Source organism: Lemur catta, chromosome 4 (assembly GCF_020740605.2).
Source record: "Lemur catta isolate mLemCat1 chromosome 4, mLemCat1.pri, whole genome shotgun sequence".
In the NCBI taxonomy this organism is placed as follows: domain Eukaryota; kingdom Metazoa; phylum Chordata; class Mammalia; order Primates; family Lemuridae; genus Lemur; species Lemur catta.
The window spans coordinates 1,763,902-1,783,443 of record NC_059131.1 but is presented as its reverse complement, the minus strand read 5'-3'; the positions used below and the strand labels follow the sequence as shown (position 1 = coordinate 1,783,443).

The 19,542-nt window shown below is 43.7% G+C and overlaps 1 protein-coding gene across 1 annotated transcript in view; it reads right to left on the bottom strand.

The window, feature by feature from the left end:
• TRAPPC12 (trafficking protein particle complex subunit 12) overlaps nucleotides 1-19,542 on the bottom strand; it is a 74,681-nt gene that overhangs the window by 54,700 nt on the left and 439 nt on the right. Inside the window, exons 2-3 of the mRNA XM_045548971.1 lie at nucleotides 11,314-12,545; nucleotides 4,894-5,010 (exon numbers count right to left, since the gene is read on the bottom strand). Coding sequence (XP_045404927.1) covers nucleotides 4,894-5,010; nucleotides 11,314-12,540 — 1,344 coding nt within the window. The 5' untranslated portion in view covers nucleotides 12,541-12,545. The remainder of the gene's footprint in view (nucleotides 1-4,893; nucleotides 5,011-11,313; nucleotides 12,546-19,542) is intronic.

The following is a 19,542-nucleotide window of genomic DNA, read 5'->3' as shown; positions in this document are numbered from 1 at the left end:
ACACTCTGACATGACTTGGGAAAATACATTCAGAATCTCTTTCCTGGCCATAAGGCAATAGGAATTATTTTAGGACATACTGTAACTAAAATACCAGGGCAAGGTAATGATCTTTGTATGAATACATTTCCTACCTTACATAAGTTTCCTTGTTAGGACTGTTAATAAAATCTCTAATGGTCTCGAGTATTCTCAATGTATTAAAAAAAGGGAACCATTGTATATGTCTGTTAATACTGGCAACAACCACAGCAGGTAAAAAGCCTGCAGAACAGCTAACATGCACAGCTTCGTGTACGACTTTTAAACTCATCACTGTAAAATAAAGTCATACTTCAAACACAGCCTGTTACTCCTGATGATGTATGAGAGTTTTTTCAAGGCCAAATAAAGGGACCACCACCACCCTCTCAGCAAAGGGACAGTCAATCCACGTTATCAGTTTCACACGGGCCGGGCAGGGGCACCTGACAGGGGTGGGAACCTGCGGCCGAGGGATTCAGTCAAAAGGCCACACCACACTGAAGGATCTGGAAGGTCCACACCCCTGCTTAGGACCTATAACTTCATTAACAAATTCTCAGGTAAACAGATCTTAAAAATCAGTTGTTTCTTTCCCCCTTTAAAAAAGAGTATCTCTATATCTTTCCTTTCCAAAGCTTTCCAATCACAGTAATGACTGCAGAATCACTTCAGTAAAAGAAACTCAATGGAGAGTTTGATTGACATTAACTGAAAATTAAACTTTGTGTTATGTATAAAAAGTCTGCTAACCACCTAAACAGTGATTCTTATTTACCTTTTTGAGGACACATACTTCTGTAAATATGATAAAAGATGCTGAGAAAAAAGGCAATTTGGGGGCACACAATTTCCAGTGGTCTGCAGGCTGCCAGAGCATCTGTGTAGTCCACATGAAGATGCCCACAGTTACGATAATTTCCTACCTCTGCTTTAGGACAAGGTCTCTGCCTGGGTTTTGCATTTACCCGAGTTCGTGAATAAAGACTTTAGTGTGTGTTTTGGTGACGATGTGAGTGATGTTTCCACGATGGGGCGGAGGGAGGAGAGGCAGAGGCTCTGGGGAGGGTTTGGCTTCACAGACTCTGGGGTCCTTCAGTCCCTTCAAGGGTGAACAGGATTCTTGCTGGGCTCTCAGGATTCCCGCGAGTTAGAGAACCAGGATTCAGGGAACTGGTGTTCAAGACCCAGAATAATGAGCTGCTCTGCAGGAGGTGGATGCAGAGTAAGGGGAGGGAAAAGGGAGAGTTCACTGCTAGGGTCAGGATGCAGCTCTGTTTTTGTTATGTCTGAAGACACTGATGAAAAGTCACCCTTGAGTTATAATAAATTTGTGAATATGGAATGTATTCTTCCTTAAAAAAAAATAACAGCATAGTACTTCTAAATCTGAGTAAACTACGTAAGTGGTTAAGAAGGCAGAACTTCCTGCAGCAAGAACCGTATCTTAGCAACCTTTACTGCTATTGCTTGAAATAAGAGGCTTAATGTGTTTGCTGAATGAATACAAAAACTGGAGAAACACAATTGAGAATTCGTTTCAATTCCATCAGATATGAAAAATCTTCTTATGGGCAAATCCTACTCCTGGATACAACCCAGTCCTAGAAGCTACGGCAAAGTGTAATTCCCCCAGTGCATACATTCAGTGTTTCAGAAATACAAAGTCACTGGTAGGAAGCAGTCAGTGAGCAGAAACCACCACCAGAAGCGCGGTCTTCACTGGGCTGTGTGGACTGTTCGGGGACACAGGGCTATAGGGACAGCTCTGACGACCAGGAGCTAGGACCTCTGGGTTGTTGTACTGGGCCATGTTCTTCTCCTTTCTACCTTAGTTTTCTAATCTGCAAAGTGAGATTTTGGACTATATTAATTTTCCAAAAGAAAAAGAAATTCTTTTTGAGACAGGGTATCATTCTGTGGACTGCACTTGAGTACAGTGGCATCATCAGAGCTCACTGTAACCTCACAATCCTGGGCTCACGTGATCCTCCTGCCTCAGCCTCCAAAGTAGCTAGGACTACAGGCACACGCCAACAGGCCTGGCTAATTTTTCTATTTTTCGTAGAGACGGGGTCTTGGCATGTTGCTATGTTGAATCCTGGCCTCAAGCGATCCTCCTCGGCCACCCAAAGTGCTGGGATTACACAGGCCTGAGTCACCAAGCCCAGTCTTCAAAATTTTTAAATAGCAAAACTCACCCACCACTCCCTCCATCCCTCCCCCCACAAAAAGCAATCTCAAGAGAGACTTCAACACACAAAGCAGACACGGCTGAATGCTCCGCTGGCCCTGGCCCTCCCAGTTCACCCCCTGGCCATGCCCACGGCCACCTGGAGGCCCTCCCTGGAACCCCAGTGTTCTCGGAAACACAGTTTGAAAACACGCCGGATTAGACCTCAACTCCTATCGAATCCTCCTCTCCTTCTCTCATGGTGGAGGAAGAAAAGTTCCATCGTTTTCCAAAGTAATCTTCCGCTATGGTTTCGTTTCTTCTTCACTCTTCTGGGGACTCTGCTGGCAGTCCCCGCACCCCAGACCCCATATGAGTTTCTGCATCCATTTCTTGAAACCAACAGTCCGACTGGACTGTCTCAAAAGAGTAGCTTCCTCCCTGGGGCCCTCTTCTCTACCCATCGTTTTCCCATTTATTTATTCAAAAAATGTGCGCCCCTGGCTGCCCGGCTGTGCAGGCCCAGAGATCCACCGGTGAGTAAGACACGCCTTCCCGCCTGCCACGGCGCTTACCGCAGGTCTGTAACTGTGGTGGTCTGGCTCGGCCTCCACCCCGAGTTACAGCATTTATTATGACACTGATGACATGTCACCCTCCAGTGCAGACACGTGACGGAGTCAGGATAAAATCCACGTAACTAAGAGCTCTTTGCCAATGTTCAGGACTTTTCCAAAAATAGGCTCTTTTGGCAAGACCCCAAAAAAGATTTTCCAAGAAAAACATCAGCGATCAAAGGCAGATAACAATCAGGACTGAAGAATAAGAATATAAGAAATTAACCTTTCAATGAAATGGAGAGGATTTTAATTCTTTTTCCTTTTATAGGAAGCAAGAGATCTGCTGACAACAGAACACAAGAAAATTAAAGCTGGGCTGTGAAGTCAAAAGAGAGGGACCAGGAAATCCAGTAACTGAGGGAGCGAGGCCCCGGTTGACCTCCTGGTGGTGTGCAGCCCGCTCCGCTTCCCGAAAGGCCTGCACGTGGCAGACACTGGGGTCTGCTTGTCACAGCTGGGGGCTGCGCCTGGCACAGAGCTCTGGGCCGTCACTGCAGGGGCAGCCCCGACTTGTCCGGAGCCCAGGGAAGCTTCTAAAATGGTACAGAAGTCACAAAACCACACACAGGTGTGAGGATGTCTGAATTCAAGAGAACTAATCAGTTAAGAGAAGGAATTTGGTTACTTTGCTGAATGCTACTGTTAGAGATCAAGACACAACTCCCCTCCTGCGGTTCTGGTTTAAGACTCTGGCCTCTGCACACACCAGTGATCTCTGGCAGAATGAAGAGAGGAATACACCTGACTTTCAGATACTGACTTAAAGGTGGAGGCCATGTAACAAGAAAGGAACTAGGATTAATTTATTCTGAGTTTTACTATAAAGTCTTTGTGCAGCCAAGTGATTTGCATGCCACCACTGTCTTAACACCAGAGATGGTCGCCTCTCAGTGGAGACTGCACCGCAGGCTTCTCCAAGACAAAATTTTAAAAATCTCATTTTCCTTTTTACTTCACAGGCTCACTTTCCCCTGACTTAAATGGGCAGCAAACTTAAATCCTCAATATATTTCCACATCTCTCAACTATTGTATCTTATAGAACTTAAGCTTACTCACAACAGGTGAAATCTGGAGCTTCGTATAGAAGAATTAGTCACAACAAAGGAAAACGAGCTGGGGACTCTCAGAGAAGTGAAGCAAAGTAGGAGACTCCCTTCTCCTCTGCAAAGGTTGGCAAGTGAATGCGCGCCCTTCAGATTGTTCACCCAAACCACGATGAGCACAGAGACGATGAGCCACTGAAAAGTACTCAGGGCGAGGGCTGAATTTCAACACGAGAGTTTTTGACAGCCAGGGGGACCTGTTCCCAAAGTCACGCACCTCACTCTCCAACCCCTCTGATGAAGCACCCGCTGACTGTGCCCACACGCGGAGCAGGGTGTGGCCGAGCCCACGCTAGGACCAGCTGCGGGAACAACTCCACAGTGCACTGAGGAGGCCACGCTGCGGCAAGGGGGCAGTGGGGGACGTGGCTGTCCTTTCAGAGTATCTACCAGGTGGCTGCCTTAGGATTCCTGAATGAAACGTAGGCAAGAGAATTCCGGTATTTTCTCCTTAATAAAGGAAAGCAACTCAACACTATTAACTCTGTCTTACAGGTTAGAAATTCCCTGGAAACAAATCAACATGTACAGTATTGGTGATCCAGTATTAATGAATTTTTAAAAATCCACTTATGGAATTCCTGGCAAAGTTTAAAAATGTTTAGAACTCCACCTATTCAATAATAAAGTTTCTACCTGAAATGGAGAAAATGTATATTTTAAAAATCAAACATAACGTCATTCATCTCTGTTGTATTTGATGAAGCATACGTGATCAAAGTATATGACGCTTCAAGTAATTTGATCATTTAAAACAATGGGATTTTAACTGATTAGACTTAAAAATATCTGTGTATTAATATGATGTTTTTTGCTGTTACAGGACTGATACCTAATACAACAAAATTCTCACTTATGTGCAGGGCTCTGGATAACATAACACATTCAAAGTAACTAACTTCTAGAGAAGATATTATGAAGGAAGGTAATACCTATCAAAAAACAAACTGAAAATCAAACACATTGTTACTCACAATGAGCTGTTTCAACCCAACAAAAGACTGTTCCACTGAGCTGGCGTTTAGGACTTGTCTCTTTGCTGCAGCTTTTTCACCCAGAAAGCGAAGCATCAAGTCTTTAACTGCATCTCCCTGGAAAGAATGTAAGAAAAATATGTCAAGACAATAAAATGTCAATTAAACTCAGCAAACCAGAACTCATAACTAAACAAAATCCCTCTTTTCTCCATTAGCTTATAGAGGTAAAAATGTTGGTTACATTATCATAAAACTTCAGTCAACCAGAAGCTAAATTACCACGACTGTTAATAAAATGTATAATTTTAGTTTCTTCATTTGGAAGAAGAAATGTTAAATCACCACCACCTGTACCAGCTTACAGTAAGAGCCAAAACCAAGCCGGGAGAGGGGCTGCAGGTGAGGGGCTCGGGAGGCCTGGGACACGAGCGTGGCTGCTGGGAGGACCACCTGCAGTGGCCGGGCCCACGCTGGGGCAGGCCTCACCAGTCTGCCCGAACCCCCTCCATTCACTGTGGCTGCCTGCGCGTGCAGGAGAGGCTTTAGGGCCGGGGCGGAAGGTGAGTGACCAATGGCATGGAGCGGCCACCTTGCTTTCGACACTAGGCTCACTGGCCAGACGAGGGACAATGGGGCCTCCCTTCTCCCAGCAGGTCCTTCTCGGCCTTGCTCAGCCAGGCCCTCTGCTCACAGGAGTGGGGCCACTTAGTGCTGCAGGCCAGGGGGGTCCACATTCGCCCCTGCACTGGGGCCATTTCTATCTCCTAACCAGACTCTTCAGATGATGCCGATCTTTAGACCGTGCTAAAGAACATGGCAAGTGGAATCTGAAGCATGTTACTTTAAAGGGAAGACACAGAAGGGCTGGGGGAGCAAGGAGGAGCTTTTGTATGGGCCGGGCCGGGAGAGAAGAGATGTAGCGATGGGGGACCCACCAGGGATCAGTCTCTTAGCTGGGGTGGGACCGGGGACGTGCAAAGCAAGCAGCCAGGTGATCAGTGTTTCCAAGCCTGCAGAACTGCCTGTGCCTACAGAGAAAGGTAAGGCACGCTGACTGCAAGTTACCAAGTTCAATGCCGTATGGGGAGAAGCCGGTAAGCACCACTGTCACACCCGCGGTCTCCAGCGCTGTTTCCTGGCTGCAGTGGAGCCAAGGGCGGGGCCCACTGGCTGCACACCACACCCCTCAGGTCTGCAACAAGGACACTCACTACGGCATGGCCCACCACAAGGCAGCCCAGAACAAAGAGCTGTGACAGGGACAAAGCCATCCCTCTCCCTACGGGAGCCTGAGGAGAGGCGCTGCAGTGAGGGAGCCGCACTGAGGTCCCGGGAATCCCTGAGACAGGAGCAGCCCCAGATCCGCCGGCCCTCCCTGACGAGTGCCCTGGCGCCCTGGGGGCAGCGGCTGCTGATAGAGCAGCACAGCACAGGGCCCCAGGGTCTCTCTAAATCTAGGACAGCTCCAAGTGGGGGGCAAGGGTGGGGGTGTCTCGGCACAAAGCCTGAGCCCCAGGGAGGCTAACGCTAGTGCTGCAGGACAACAGGGAGCACATGGCCACCGAAGACGGAGAAAACTCAGTGTGGAGGTGCTCCCTGCACGGACCTCACCACTGGCTCGGATCCCTTCCCACTGTTCTATGCTGGCTGGGGGAGAAAGCACAGAAGCAGCTCTGCTAATAAGCAAGCTGATTTCAATCTTTTGGTATCTTTCAAAATGGTGACACTTAAAAGAAAAGCAATAACTAGACCATGCGAGCCAGAGATGCAGAAAAGCTGCTGACATTGTCTGCTTCTCCCGCTCTGCCGCCGCCCTTCCATGGAGACACTGACGGCCTGTGGCGGGGGTGGGGCGGAGCCTGGCGGCGCCAGGTCACGGGCCTGCCTTTCCCGGGGTCTCAGCCTTCTGCTTGCAGCGGCCAGGCCCCGCATCTTCCCACACGGGGCAAAGGTCTAGGAGCAGCAGTTTTATAATTTCTGCCTTCAGAGAGTTAAGGTGAAGTACTTCAAATACCAGAGCCACAGAAGCAGCTAACTGATCTAGGAGCGATAATTAAAGGGCAAAATAAAAGAGCTTAGACATATGGCTCCATAAAGCTTTGCAAAAATGCAACTCGTGTCAGACAAAGAGCATTATCTTAGCCAGAGGAGCGGGGCCAGGCAAAGAGCAAGTCAGATCTGAACGCCGGGGAGGGAAGGCCAATCTGAACCCCCATCCCTGCAACATCCTCAACTAATGAGACCACACGTAAAAATCTCTTGTCCTTAAAATTCTCTGTTAACACTGTAGTTACCACAGGAAGTTCCTGAAATATTAGCATATGACTAACAAATATCCTCCCTTTTAGAAGTCCAAGGATGTGACAAACGTCTTAAGACAAACCTAACCTGGCTGTGTCACTAAACTGAGGGCAATCGTGGCACAATGAGAGCAAGATGTTTTGGATGCACATGCTGCAGCGGGCACTGGAGTGTGGGGCCACTTGAGGAGAGGGCGCTGTCGCACCGGGAGGGTGTCCAGGCAGAACCAGCGGATTCTTAGAATCAGCAAACCATTAAGTGAGGGTCTGCTCTACCCAACGCAAGGTTCAGGGAACACGGAGCAGATCTGACGTGAATATGCCACAGTCTGGAACTCATCACAGTCTGACAACGTAGAACGCGGCCGCACTCTCCTGGTCGGGTATTTATGGAAGAGAAAGCGGCTGGTTCTCACAGCCAGCAGGTGGTGGTGGGCCTGCAGCCCCTCCTGCAATGCGGAACGGTCTTAGTAGTTCCTTCTTGGTTTTAATGGCCAAAGACAAAACAGAACCCAGAGCAGCTGATTCAGAGCGTATGGGCCGTACTGTCCGGGACACCTAAAGAAACAGGGGTCACGGGGCCATGTGTCCTTGAAAAGACGCAGCGCCTGCACCTGGCACACAACATGCTGAGCTTCCTGCCAGGTCTCCGGTGGAGCCACTCACTGTGTCCCTCCTGGGAGCATTCTGTCCTCTGGCTCTAGCGCTTGCTTTCTCCCAGGCAACGTGGAAACACCTGAACAAAAACTACAAACAAACAGAAACAAAACGAAACCCCCAACTCAAGGATATGGAGAAACTGGAACCCTCTTACATCACTGGCGGGAACATGAAATGGGACAGCCGTTCTGGAAAAGACAACCTGGCAATTCCACACCTGGCTACACGTCAAGAGAACTGAAACCACATGTCCACACAAACACCTGTGCATGATGTTTACATTCGCACTGCTCAACAGGGAAAAGATGCTAACAACCCAAATGTCCACCAACTGATGAATGGATAAAATATGGAATATCCATACAATAGACTATTTATTACTTGTCAATAAAAAGGAATGACATGCTGATCCATGCTACGACATAAATGGCCCTTAAAAATGCTATATTTACTGAAAGAAGCCAATCAGGAAAGACCATGTCTTGTATGAGCCCATTTACATGAAATGTCCAGAACAAGAAAGCCTGCAGAGATGGGTTGGCTGGAGCTGGGGTGGGGACAGGAGGACGGGGAGTGACTGCTAATGGGTTTGAGCTTCTTTTTGGGGTGATAAAAATGTTCTAAAATTAATTGTGACAATGGTTGTATAACTCTGCAAATATACTAACAGTGGTTGAATTGCATGTTTTAAATGTGTGAATTTATGGTATATGAATTATTAATATATCTCAACACTGTAGAACCAAAAACAAACATAAACCTCTTTTCTTATGAGGCCCTGAACAAATGGGGATTTTGAAAAATGTTTTCACAGGTAAACGTTACCAAGAGGCCTGGGCCAGCCTCTCCAGTCCCCCCTGCTCCGTGCACAGGCTTCAGTTCAGTGGAGGGTTCCTCAGACTGGGGACTGGAGGAGAAGAACAGAGGCCCACCTGTGAGTGTGGCAAACAAAAGCAGCAGCAGTAACTTTCGCTTCTGTCTGTTTCTGAGAAAGTGGGACTGGACTTACTGTCCTAATGTGAACAACCACAACAACGGACAACAAAATTTAACAACTGTTTTCAGACACGGAAAAGGCTGTAATCTGAGAGAAGGGAAAAATGAGTTGAAGCTGGGCATGGTGGCGCACACCTGTAGTCCCAGCACTTTGGGTGGCTGAGGCAGGAGGACGGCTTGACCCCAGGAATTTGAGGTCACAGTGAGCTGTGACGCATTCCCATATGCAACTCTAGCTCGGGCAACAAAGCAAGACCCAGTCTCAAAAAAAGAAAAAAAAAATTACTAGACATGTGACAAGAAAGTACATGTGGCCCATAACTAAGAGAAAAATTAAATAGAAATAGACCCAGAAATTACAGAGATAATGGAGTTTTCAGAAAGAACTTTTTCTTTCATTAAGAGACCTACATTGCTCAGGCTGGATACAAAACCCTGGGCTCAAGTGGTAGCTGGGACTACAGGTTCATGCCACCGTGCCCGGCCCGGAAGAGAACTTGAAGACATCTCTTATAAATGTTCTCAGGGAGCGAAAGTAAAACTTGAAAATGACAAGGAAAATAAAAGATATAAAAAAGAACCCAATAAAAATTCAGGAGACAAAAAATGTGGAAAAGTCACTGAACAGGATCAACAGCAAACTAAAAAGTAGAGATAACTTAAGGACACAGCAATAGGAATTTCAAACTTAACCATATACACACAAGAGACAGAAAAATAAAACAATACCAAAAACATAGGCTCAGTAATGCTGTGGCCACATCAAGCAGTATGTGTAACCGTAGCTTCCAGAATAGAGGAGAGAGGGAAAACACAAAAAATATTTGAAGAACTAATGACCAAAAAATTTCCCCAAATTGACAAAAATGATAAACTCCCAGATCCAGGAGGGTCATTGATAGATAAACAGAAAGCAAGATAAACAGAAAAGAAAACCATGTGGAGGCACACAAGAATCAAATTGCTGAAAAATCAGAGATAACATCTTAAAAGCAAACAGGGGAAAAAGTACACATTGGGTATGGAAGAGCAAGGGTAAGAATTTCTGCAGACTGCTCATCAGAAACTATGCAAACTGGAGGACAATGGGATGGCATCTTAAAAGGCAGTGGAAACCTGTCAGCTGGTTTTAGAGCAGTTAGAGCAGTTCCAGGTTCACAGCAAAACTGAGCAGAAGGAGCAGAGATTCTAGACGCCTCCTGCCCCCCCACATGCACGGCCTTCCCCACCATGGACCTCGCTCACCAGAGTGGTTGCATCGGCCACAATCACGAACCCACACTGACACATGAGCACCACCAAAGGTCCGTATCACAGTAGGGCCCACTCTTGGTGCTGTGCATTCCATGGGTTTGGAAAAATGAATGACACGTCTCCACCATTATAGTGTATATACAGGGTGTCCCCAAAGTCATCATACATAGGGAAAATGGGAAATTGTAGCTAAATGTACCTTTACTTACAAAAGATTCATTATAAAATTTTACAAAATTTTTCCTTTGTGTGGAGACTTTTGGGACACCCTGTAGTTTCACTGCCCTAAAAGTCCTCTGTGTTCCACCTATTCATCCCTCCCTCCCCCCAACTCCTGGCATCATTTTTGGTATCTGCACAAATATCCCACCGTAAAGATGAGAGGAGTCGGCGTCATCTCATCAGCATTTGAGCCTCCCAATAACGGGCTTTTACATTATTTCAGATTCTTTGCAATTACACACTTCGTTGTGATGGACATCACAATAGCTGGTTATTTGTATACAAATATGATTATTTCCTTATAATACATTCCTGAAAGTGGAATTTCTGGGTCAAAGGATATGCATATTTTGATGTGCATTTTAACTTTACTTAAAATGTTTGTATCAGCTTCTTGTCCCACCAGGGCCACCTTAGGGGGTTTGCCCACACTTCAACAAACAATAAATAATTACAAACAAAACATCTATTAGATAGAAAATGGAAATAATTTGATTATCTTTGATTACTAGTGAGACTGGACATTGCATATCACCATTTACCATACATACAACATTTAAATATGTATTATTTTTGGGGTTTTTTAATTGAATCTAAAAACTTTCTACATCAAATATGTTATATATAATACATGTATGTTTTTCCATATTTAGAAAAAAGCAGTGGGTTTATCATTTACTAGACTTCAGATGTCATAAACTGATCACACAAAGTGTAGCACTAATTCCGAGAATTATGGTGTAACTATCTACCTTGCTGGTATTTATTTCTATGACTCTAAGTTGTACATTCAATACATTATGTTAGGGAAACCAACTAGAATTCCTAATTACCTAGTGACAAAATTACATAGACTCTAACAACCAAAATTTTAGGAACTAGTGACAAGTAAGGATTTTCCCATCCTTTGAAAGGTGCTGTATGTATTTTACAGAGAGAGATAAAAAGGGACAAGGCGTGAACACAGAAACATTGCGTGTCTTACCTGAATGTTGTCGAACCTGAGGCCCGGCATGGTGAGGTTCTCCTTGTCGACGAACACGGTGCTGTACTGCTGGGTCGCGACTGCCGTCAGGATGTCCCTGGTCCCCTCGCTGGGCAGCCAGGCGTCATTCCTTCGGTCCATCTCACTCATGCTCAGGGCCGTGGCAAAGGGGTCATCGCTCCCCGCAAATACGGCCTGTATCTGTGAAAACGGTTTTGGAGACTCGAGAATTTCTAGAGAAGCCGTGGAAACACCTGATTCTGACCTTTCAGCCCCTGCTGAGCAAGAAGGGTCAGTGGAGTCCGGGGAGGTTTCTCCCACTGGAGCAGTGAGCGAAGACAGTTTTTCTGGAACCGATGCGCCTGCGTTGGGATTGCTGACAGAAATGAAAGAGGAAGTAGTGAAGGAATCAAAGAAGTCAGAGGCCAGCGAATTAGTGTTGATCGTATCTCCAAAAAACTTGCTCAGGCTGGGACTGGGCTGCACCACCTGAGGGGGCGTCCTGGCCGCCGTCTCACTGGCACTGCTGAAACTCGGCGACTTCACCATCTGAGACTCGAAGCCATCGTGCAGGAACAGGTGAGGCTGGGAAGGAGCCGAACTGGACTTGCTGAAAATGGTGCACACGGGGACAGGCTCGTCTTTGGAAGACGCCTGGCTGGAAGACGTCCCCGACACCTGCTCTTCTGAGGGAGCCTCGTCACCCCTGGGCGCCGGGTCCTCTGCATCTTCGCCCTTGAACTCAGGCGTGCCTTTCGCTTCCTCTTGTGCCGAGTCTTCTTTCAAAGACGCTCTGCTATCAGGGGTCATGTCTGAGATGTCTTTGGGTGTGTCGTCCCCATCAGTTTCGCTGCCATTACTCAGAGTGTCCATCTCTTCCTTACCTGTGACGTTTTCCAGTCTGTGGTCAGCGCTGCCTTCCACTGGCTCCATGACGTCCTGCAGACAGCCAAGGTCACCCGCGCCGTCTTCGCTGCTATTGGGCGAGTCGGAGATGAGCACGCTCTCCATCATGTGCTCGGTCAGCTTACCCGCGAAACTCCTGGAGCCTTCTGACACGGTCTCGTTCTCTTCAGAGCCAAACCCGTCCCCACCCAGATCGATGGTTTCCTCGTGGTAAAGAACCTGTCCCTGTCCTTCCGGAGGCCCCTGCGGAGAGATGCCCTCAGCGCCCACCTGCGCCGGGGGGCACTCCTCAGTCTGGCTGCCACCTTTAGCACTCTCCATGGCGCCTGAAACAAAGAAAAACGCAAATTGGCCTTCTCAGCCTTCTCTTTCAGTTACCATTAAACTAATTTTACCTTGTTTTTCAATTGAAGAAATGCTTATTGGTTATATATTCAAAAGATTCAAAATTCAAAAAAATCCATTTCTCCAGCCTCTTATCTATTTAATTTTAATTGTGGGAATATACACACAAAATATTTTACCATCTTAACCATTTTTAAGCTTAGTAGGGCTAAGTACATTCACATTTTTATACAATCTCCAGACTCTCTTCATCTTGTAAAACTAAAATTCGATCCCCACTGAACCACGCCATGTACACCCATCTCCCCAGCCCCAGCATCCGCCTCTCTCCTTTCTGTCTCTATGAATCTCACTGCTCTAGGGACTGCACAGAAGTGGAATCATAAAGTATCTGTCTTTTTGTGATTGGCTTGTTTCACTTAGCATAGTACCCTCAAGGTTCATCCCTGTTGACATACCTGTATGTCAGAATTTCTTTCCTTTTTATGGATGAATAATATTCCATTGCATATATGTACCATATTTTGTTTATCCATTAATCTATTGAAGGACACTGGGTTGCTTCCACCTTTTAGCTATTGTGAATATTGCTGCTATAAAAATGGGTGTATAAATATCTCTTTGAGACCCTGCTTTCAATTGTTTTGTGTATACAAGCAGAAATGGAATTTGTGGGTCATACGGTAATCCTATTTTAATTTTGGGGGGGAAACTGAAGAACTATTTTTCATAGTGGCTGAACCATTCTGTATTCCTGCCAACAGTGCAGGAGTGTTCCAATTTTTCCACATCCTTGCCAACACTTATTATTTTCTGTTTTTATTTTTATAGTAGCCATTCTAATAGGTGTGAGGTCTCCAGCCATTTGAATACTAATTCTTTGATTCTCAGTTGAAGTACCCCTCTTCCATGAAGCTTTCCCAAGACATTCCATCCTGTAATACTTTCTTTGCCTCTTTCCCGAAAACTTATGCTTAATTCTGGAAATTTGAGGCAGTGAGAACGAGACAAGCAAAAGTTAAATGGTAACAAAGCAAAGGTATCTTCACTGAGCACCGAAGCCGAGACAACAACAAAACCAGACAGCACTTACTGGCATGTGCCTAGCATGTGCCTGGCGTGTGCATGCGTGTGTGTGTGCTCGCTCGCTCCCCTCTCTCAGACCAGCCCTGTGACATTTTGCAGATGAGGAAACTGAGGTTCAGAGAGGCTAGGGACCTTGCTCAAAAGCACACAGCTGGTAAGTGGAGAAACCAGGACTTGCTGAGGCTGAAACACTGGGTTGCCACCGGTCGATGGAGGCCACAGAATGAGACAAAGAGCTTGAACTCTAAAAAAACATTTGTTCTTTTCCTTGAAGAACTTTTTTTTTTTTCTGGCAAAAGTTACTTTATATAGTCCTACTCTCATAGTGAATAAATTCAAATTAAGGAAATCTAAGAAACTATGATAATAGATGAGGGTTTTCCAGGAAAAAAAACCAAAACTACATACCTTTTTGACTTCAAAAACCACACTTAGCTGACCTCTAGATAGAGCCCCTTTCCCTCATTCGCAATACTTCCATCACAGTATCCTACTTAGCTGCCCCCCTTGTATAGCCAGGGGCACCCTGAAGTCTGAAAACATTATTTTAAAGTAGATAATCAAAGTCAAACATTTTGAAGAAGTTTCTGGTCCAGCATAGTTACTAATTACCCATTACTTATGTACTTACCCAATAATTATTAGTTATAAATGAGTCAAAAATACAATGAAAAGGCCTGTAATCCTAGCACTTTGAGAGGCTGGAGCCCAGGAGTTGGGGGCTGCAGTGAGCTATGATCACGCCACTGCACTCCAGCCTGGGAGACAGGATGAGACCCTGTTCTTAAAAAATATATATGTATACAAGGAGAAGGAACAAAATCCCCCTTTCCTGCAATGTCTCGCAGTGAGCCCAGGGAGGAAGCCACCCCAGAACACCAAAGAGGGGACGTGCCTCTACGTGGTAAGGCTTTTCTGTCAGGTCCCCTGTCAGGAAGCGGAGGCTGGGTGCAGAGACCAGGCCAACAACAAGCACGAGGCTGTGCCCTGTCCCTCCCCGGCCGGGACTCCACACCACTCCAGTGCTTTCACCACTGTACTCCAGAAATAAGGGTCTGTTCCGGATAAGATTACAATCAGAGAAAGAGATTCTCCCTCCCTCTCATCTCCCCTCAGCCCTAATAAGGTTTTAGTTTCTAAAATTAATTCTGATTTGGTCTCATAGATAGCTTTAACAATTTTATTTTCTTTTATGAAGAAGCTGTCAGAAAAAAAAATTACTACTATGAAGATGTTGCTTTATACCTTTAAGATTTGGGGAAATCTGTTTGCCAAAAATATGATAAGAAAGAACATTGTCTAGGAAAACATCACCAAAATAATAAAAACTAAGATAAATATGCTTCTTAATTATATAGCTTAAAAACTTTACAAATTGATAAAGAGAATTGATAAAATACAAACTTCTAAAATTTTCATTAGTGCCTGCAAACCACTCATGAGAAGACAGGCAAAGGAAAAAACAAACTTTATTCTTAAGTAAATATTAAAGTTATAAATTGCCCTAAAGGGATTATTACTTTCCCTTTTACACAAATAAAATCATCTAGATTTTATTCTACATTTTATCTTACAAAGTAAAATGCTTGTAAGCAAGGATCTGAAGGTTTACTTCTCTGCAAAATTAAGAAGAATGATCAAATGAAAATACTATAATAAAACACGATTTAGATGATGATTTTATATATACATAAGAAGACATTACGTAGAAAAATATACGCATATATAAACTATATACCTAACATTTTGTGGTAAGGCATGTACCGTCTGTAGCAAAACAGCCTCCTCATGTCTAAGGGTTTCCTTGCTCTAGCCTTATTCACATGTAGACACTAGTATCAACCATATACCTATAACCAGGATAGTTCCACAACCACTAAAAAGGTATAATCAGAATATGTTTCACTTCTTGGCATTTATATCTGGCAGATTTGGCAACTTTCCCGATCTTTAGGAACCTACCTCTGACTGCCATTCCTCTCTCGCTATTTTGTTTGTCTGTTTAAGTCTGAACTGGAGACAACTTGCTCCTTCCTTTCCTTCTTCTCCACACCCTCCGCCAAATAAAAGCACTCAAGGTTCAATCTTGTTGCTCTATTCTTTATTCATAGTCTCTTCCTTGACTTTTTCTATTGTTTTTTGTTTATTTGTTTGTTTTTAGAAACAAAGTCTGGCTATGTTGCCCAGGCTGGTCTCAAGCTCCTGGCCTCAGGCGATCCTCCCAGCCTTGGCCTCCTTGACTGTTTCTGAGATTGAAACATTTTCTGGGTAGAGCAAGCATGGTGGTGGGTCACATCTGTAATCCTAGCACTTTGGGAGGCCAAGGCGGGAGGATCGCTTGAAGCCAGGAGTTTGAGACCAGCCTGGGCAATATCGCCAGACCCTACCCCTATTGAAAAAAAGGTAACACAGTAAATAAATTAAAATATTTTTTTAAAAAGCAGAATCAGTAGTTAAGCCTTCCTACAAAGAAAATACAGGGTTCAGATAGTTTGCCAGTGAATTCTACCCAAAACCCTACTGTACAAAATTCTTGCAAAGAGAAAAAAAGGAGCATGACCCAATTCACTTTATACAGCTAATATAATCTTGATGCCAAAATTTGACAAGGCCATACTAAAAGGAAAACTATAATCTCACTCATGAACATAGATATAAAAATCTTAAAATATTAGCTAGCTAAATCCAGCAATGTATTTATTTTTAAAATAAACTGAGTTTATCCCAGAGATGTAATGTAGGCTTAATGTTAGGAAATCTATTTATGCACTTTAACACATTAATAGATTAAATAATAAAAACTACTATCTTAGCAGATGCAGAACAAAGTATCTGATACAATTCAACATCTGATCGAGATAAAATCTCTTAGCAAACTCGAAATAGAAAGTAACTTCCTTAACGCAATAAAAGGTATCTACCAAAAACCTAAAAGAAATCTCAAATGGTGAAATGTTTAGACCATTCTCTTTAAAAGCAGGAAAAAGATAAAGACGTCCTCTTCCAATATTTCTTTTTGGTCTAAAAGTGGATGCCCAAGGCAGCAGAATAAGACAAGAAAAATAACTAAAAGGTAAAACAAAAATTGAAAAGGATTAAAACCCTTTATTCTTTGTATGTATGATTATCTCCCTAGAATACATCAAAAATCTAGGGTGTGAAGATTAAAATATGGCAGGGGCAGCACTGGTCAGGGAACACGGAGCACCAATCGAGGAAGGACTGGGATTTTCAGAAGTGATGTTCAGACAACTCACGATACACGTGAGAAAAAGCGAACTGGAATCCTGCCTCACGTCAGACGCACGATCAATTTCAGGCACATTAAAAACTTAAATCTGAAAGGCAAAACTTTAAAACTTTCAAAAGAAAATGCAACAGAATATATTCTCCAGGTGGGGAAACCTCTTACACTAGGCATAATAAATAAGCACAAATCATAAAGGGAGAGATCAATAAATTTGTTGTATTAAAATTAAAAACTCTTATAAAAATAGCCCAAAGAAAGTAAAACACAAATACATGTGACTGAGAAAGGATTAATATCAAGAATATGTGAAGATTTCCCAAAAATTAACAGGACACTAAATGATCCACTAGAAAAATAAGAAAAGAGCTGCACATGTTGAAAGGGGCATACATCTGAATATCCAGGTTGGGAAACAACTTGGTACTATCTAGAAAAGCTTAACAAGCACATACCCTATGATACTTGATTTTTCCCATGACAATTCCATTTTTCACCTATGGTCTCAGTAAAATTGTCAGGTACTGCCTTTCACTCTTAAAGGAGTTTGGTTGAGACCGTAAATCTGTGGTCACGGTCCTATGACCTAGCAATTCCCCTGCCAGTTACACATCGTGGAGTAGCTCCTGCATGTGAGCGCCCTAAGCTGCGATGGTGAATGCTTATAAACAATAAATCAGAATACCTTTCCCTCAAAACCACAAAAGTAAAAAATCTGAAAACAGCCACTGCCTGTACACATAATAATAAAACAGACAGATTGTGGAATATTCAAAAATGGAGTATTAAAACAGTGGTAAAAATGAATGAACCATTTCATCTAACACATCAATACACCTGAATTTCACAAATATGTGCACAAAGGAGTAGGAAACGAGCATGACTCTATATATTAAAAAATATGTTATCTAAACAATTATTGTTTTAGGAACACAAATGCATTTGGTAAGACTACAAAGAAAAGCAAGGATAGAATAACACCCATTTTAGTTGGGGAGAGGGCTGCAGGCAATGGCAAGGGAGTTTTCAAAGCAAGGGGTAACGGTCCATATCTTAAGCTGGTGGTGGAAGCTTGGGCGGGGCTTACAATGATCTTTAGGTCTTACATGTACATTATAGGTAGTCTTTACAATTCATAACTAAAAAATGGAAAAACATGCATCTGTTCTTGATTTGTATGTGATATAAATCTTTATTCCCTACTATTATGGCTTCATTTTTATTAAACCACAGCTATGATTTTAAATTTACATAAGCATCATAGCGCAGCAAAGAAATCTTTCTCCTTGTCTAATTCAGTGCTCTGCACAATAATGTGCATAATTAACTCTTTAAATTTTTATGTATTACATTTGAGTAATTATATACTTGAAAAATAAAACATTCCTAAGAACAATTAAAACTTGGTTTTCCAGGTTCACTTCCTGGACACAGACACTTTGTAAATAGAAATCTTTTACCAAATTGCAGCAATGTAAACCTTCTTTCCATAAGAGTACTATGCTGTGTAGTGGAAATCTAATCAGCATATATTTATAAAACTTTCCATGTAATAAACACCTACAACAGATCGAGTGTTTTACCTATACTATCTTATTTAATTTTCACAATAAACTTATCAAGTACTGTTATTATCTCTATCACAATACAGAGAAAGCCAAGTGATTTGTCCAAAGTCACACTGCTGATACTTGATGGTGACAGGATCCTAACACAGAGTTTTCTGCCCATTGTTTTTCCACTCTGCTGTCCTTGTAAGATGCCGGGTGGATAATGACCCAGAGCAGCAAGAGTGGGGCAGAAAGAGCCCTGAATGCAGGGATGTAACAGCTATGCTGAGTCTTAGCCTCACTACTAAGCAAAGTGACATCTGTCAATCATTCACCCTTATAGATGAGGTTGGTACATCAGGATAAAGAGGATTAAATAGCACCCATGCACCGGCACCTTTTAAACTGTGAAGAGCTGCACAAATACAAGCATAGTAATTAGAATTTTAATGATAAAGCAGAATAGTTAACATGCTGTCTTGGAACTGTGAAGATCCTGTTAGAAATCACAAAATGTAAGAACTGAATGAATAATCCTCCAACTACGTGACTCTACTTGCATTCCACATCCTTCTCCCACCCAGTCCACACAAGGGCCTGGCTCATTGTCTGCCACTCAAGACTATCTTTTGAACTTATGAAAAGAAGCAGGGAGTAAAGTGTTTGAATCCAAAGACACCACATCTTCAAGAAGCTGTAAAAAGGTAGAAACTGTAGGTCCAAGAAAAATTTTCCTTGGGGTTAAACTCTTATGGTCAAGAGTGAAAAAAACAGACACACGTTAAAACACATCTTTGAACCCTATGCTTCTTTCCAAATAAATGCTTTTTCAGTACTCACAATATATATACTCTAGGGCAGCTTATTATTAACCTCTTTTCACAGGAAAGTCAACTAAGCATCGGAGAAGTTGAGGGGCTTGCTGGGGGACAAGCCGGCCGCACGGCATCAGAGTTTGGGGTCTCAATTCCAGACCCGAGCGCCTCCGTGCAGAGCCCGAGTGACAACTCCGCGTGTGTGCCGGCTGATCGTTTGCAAACTGACTTTCACCCTCACTTTAGAGGCCGCAGCCTGGGGGGAGTTGCCAGCCCTGTG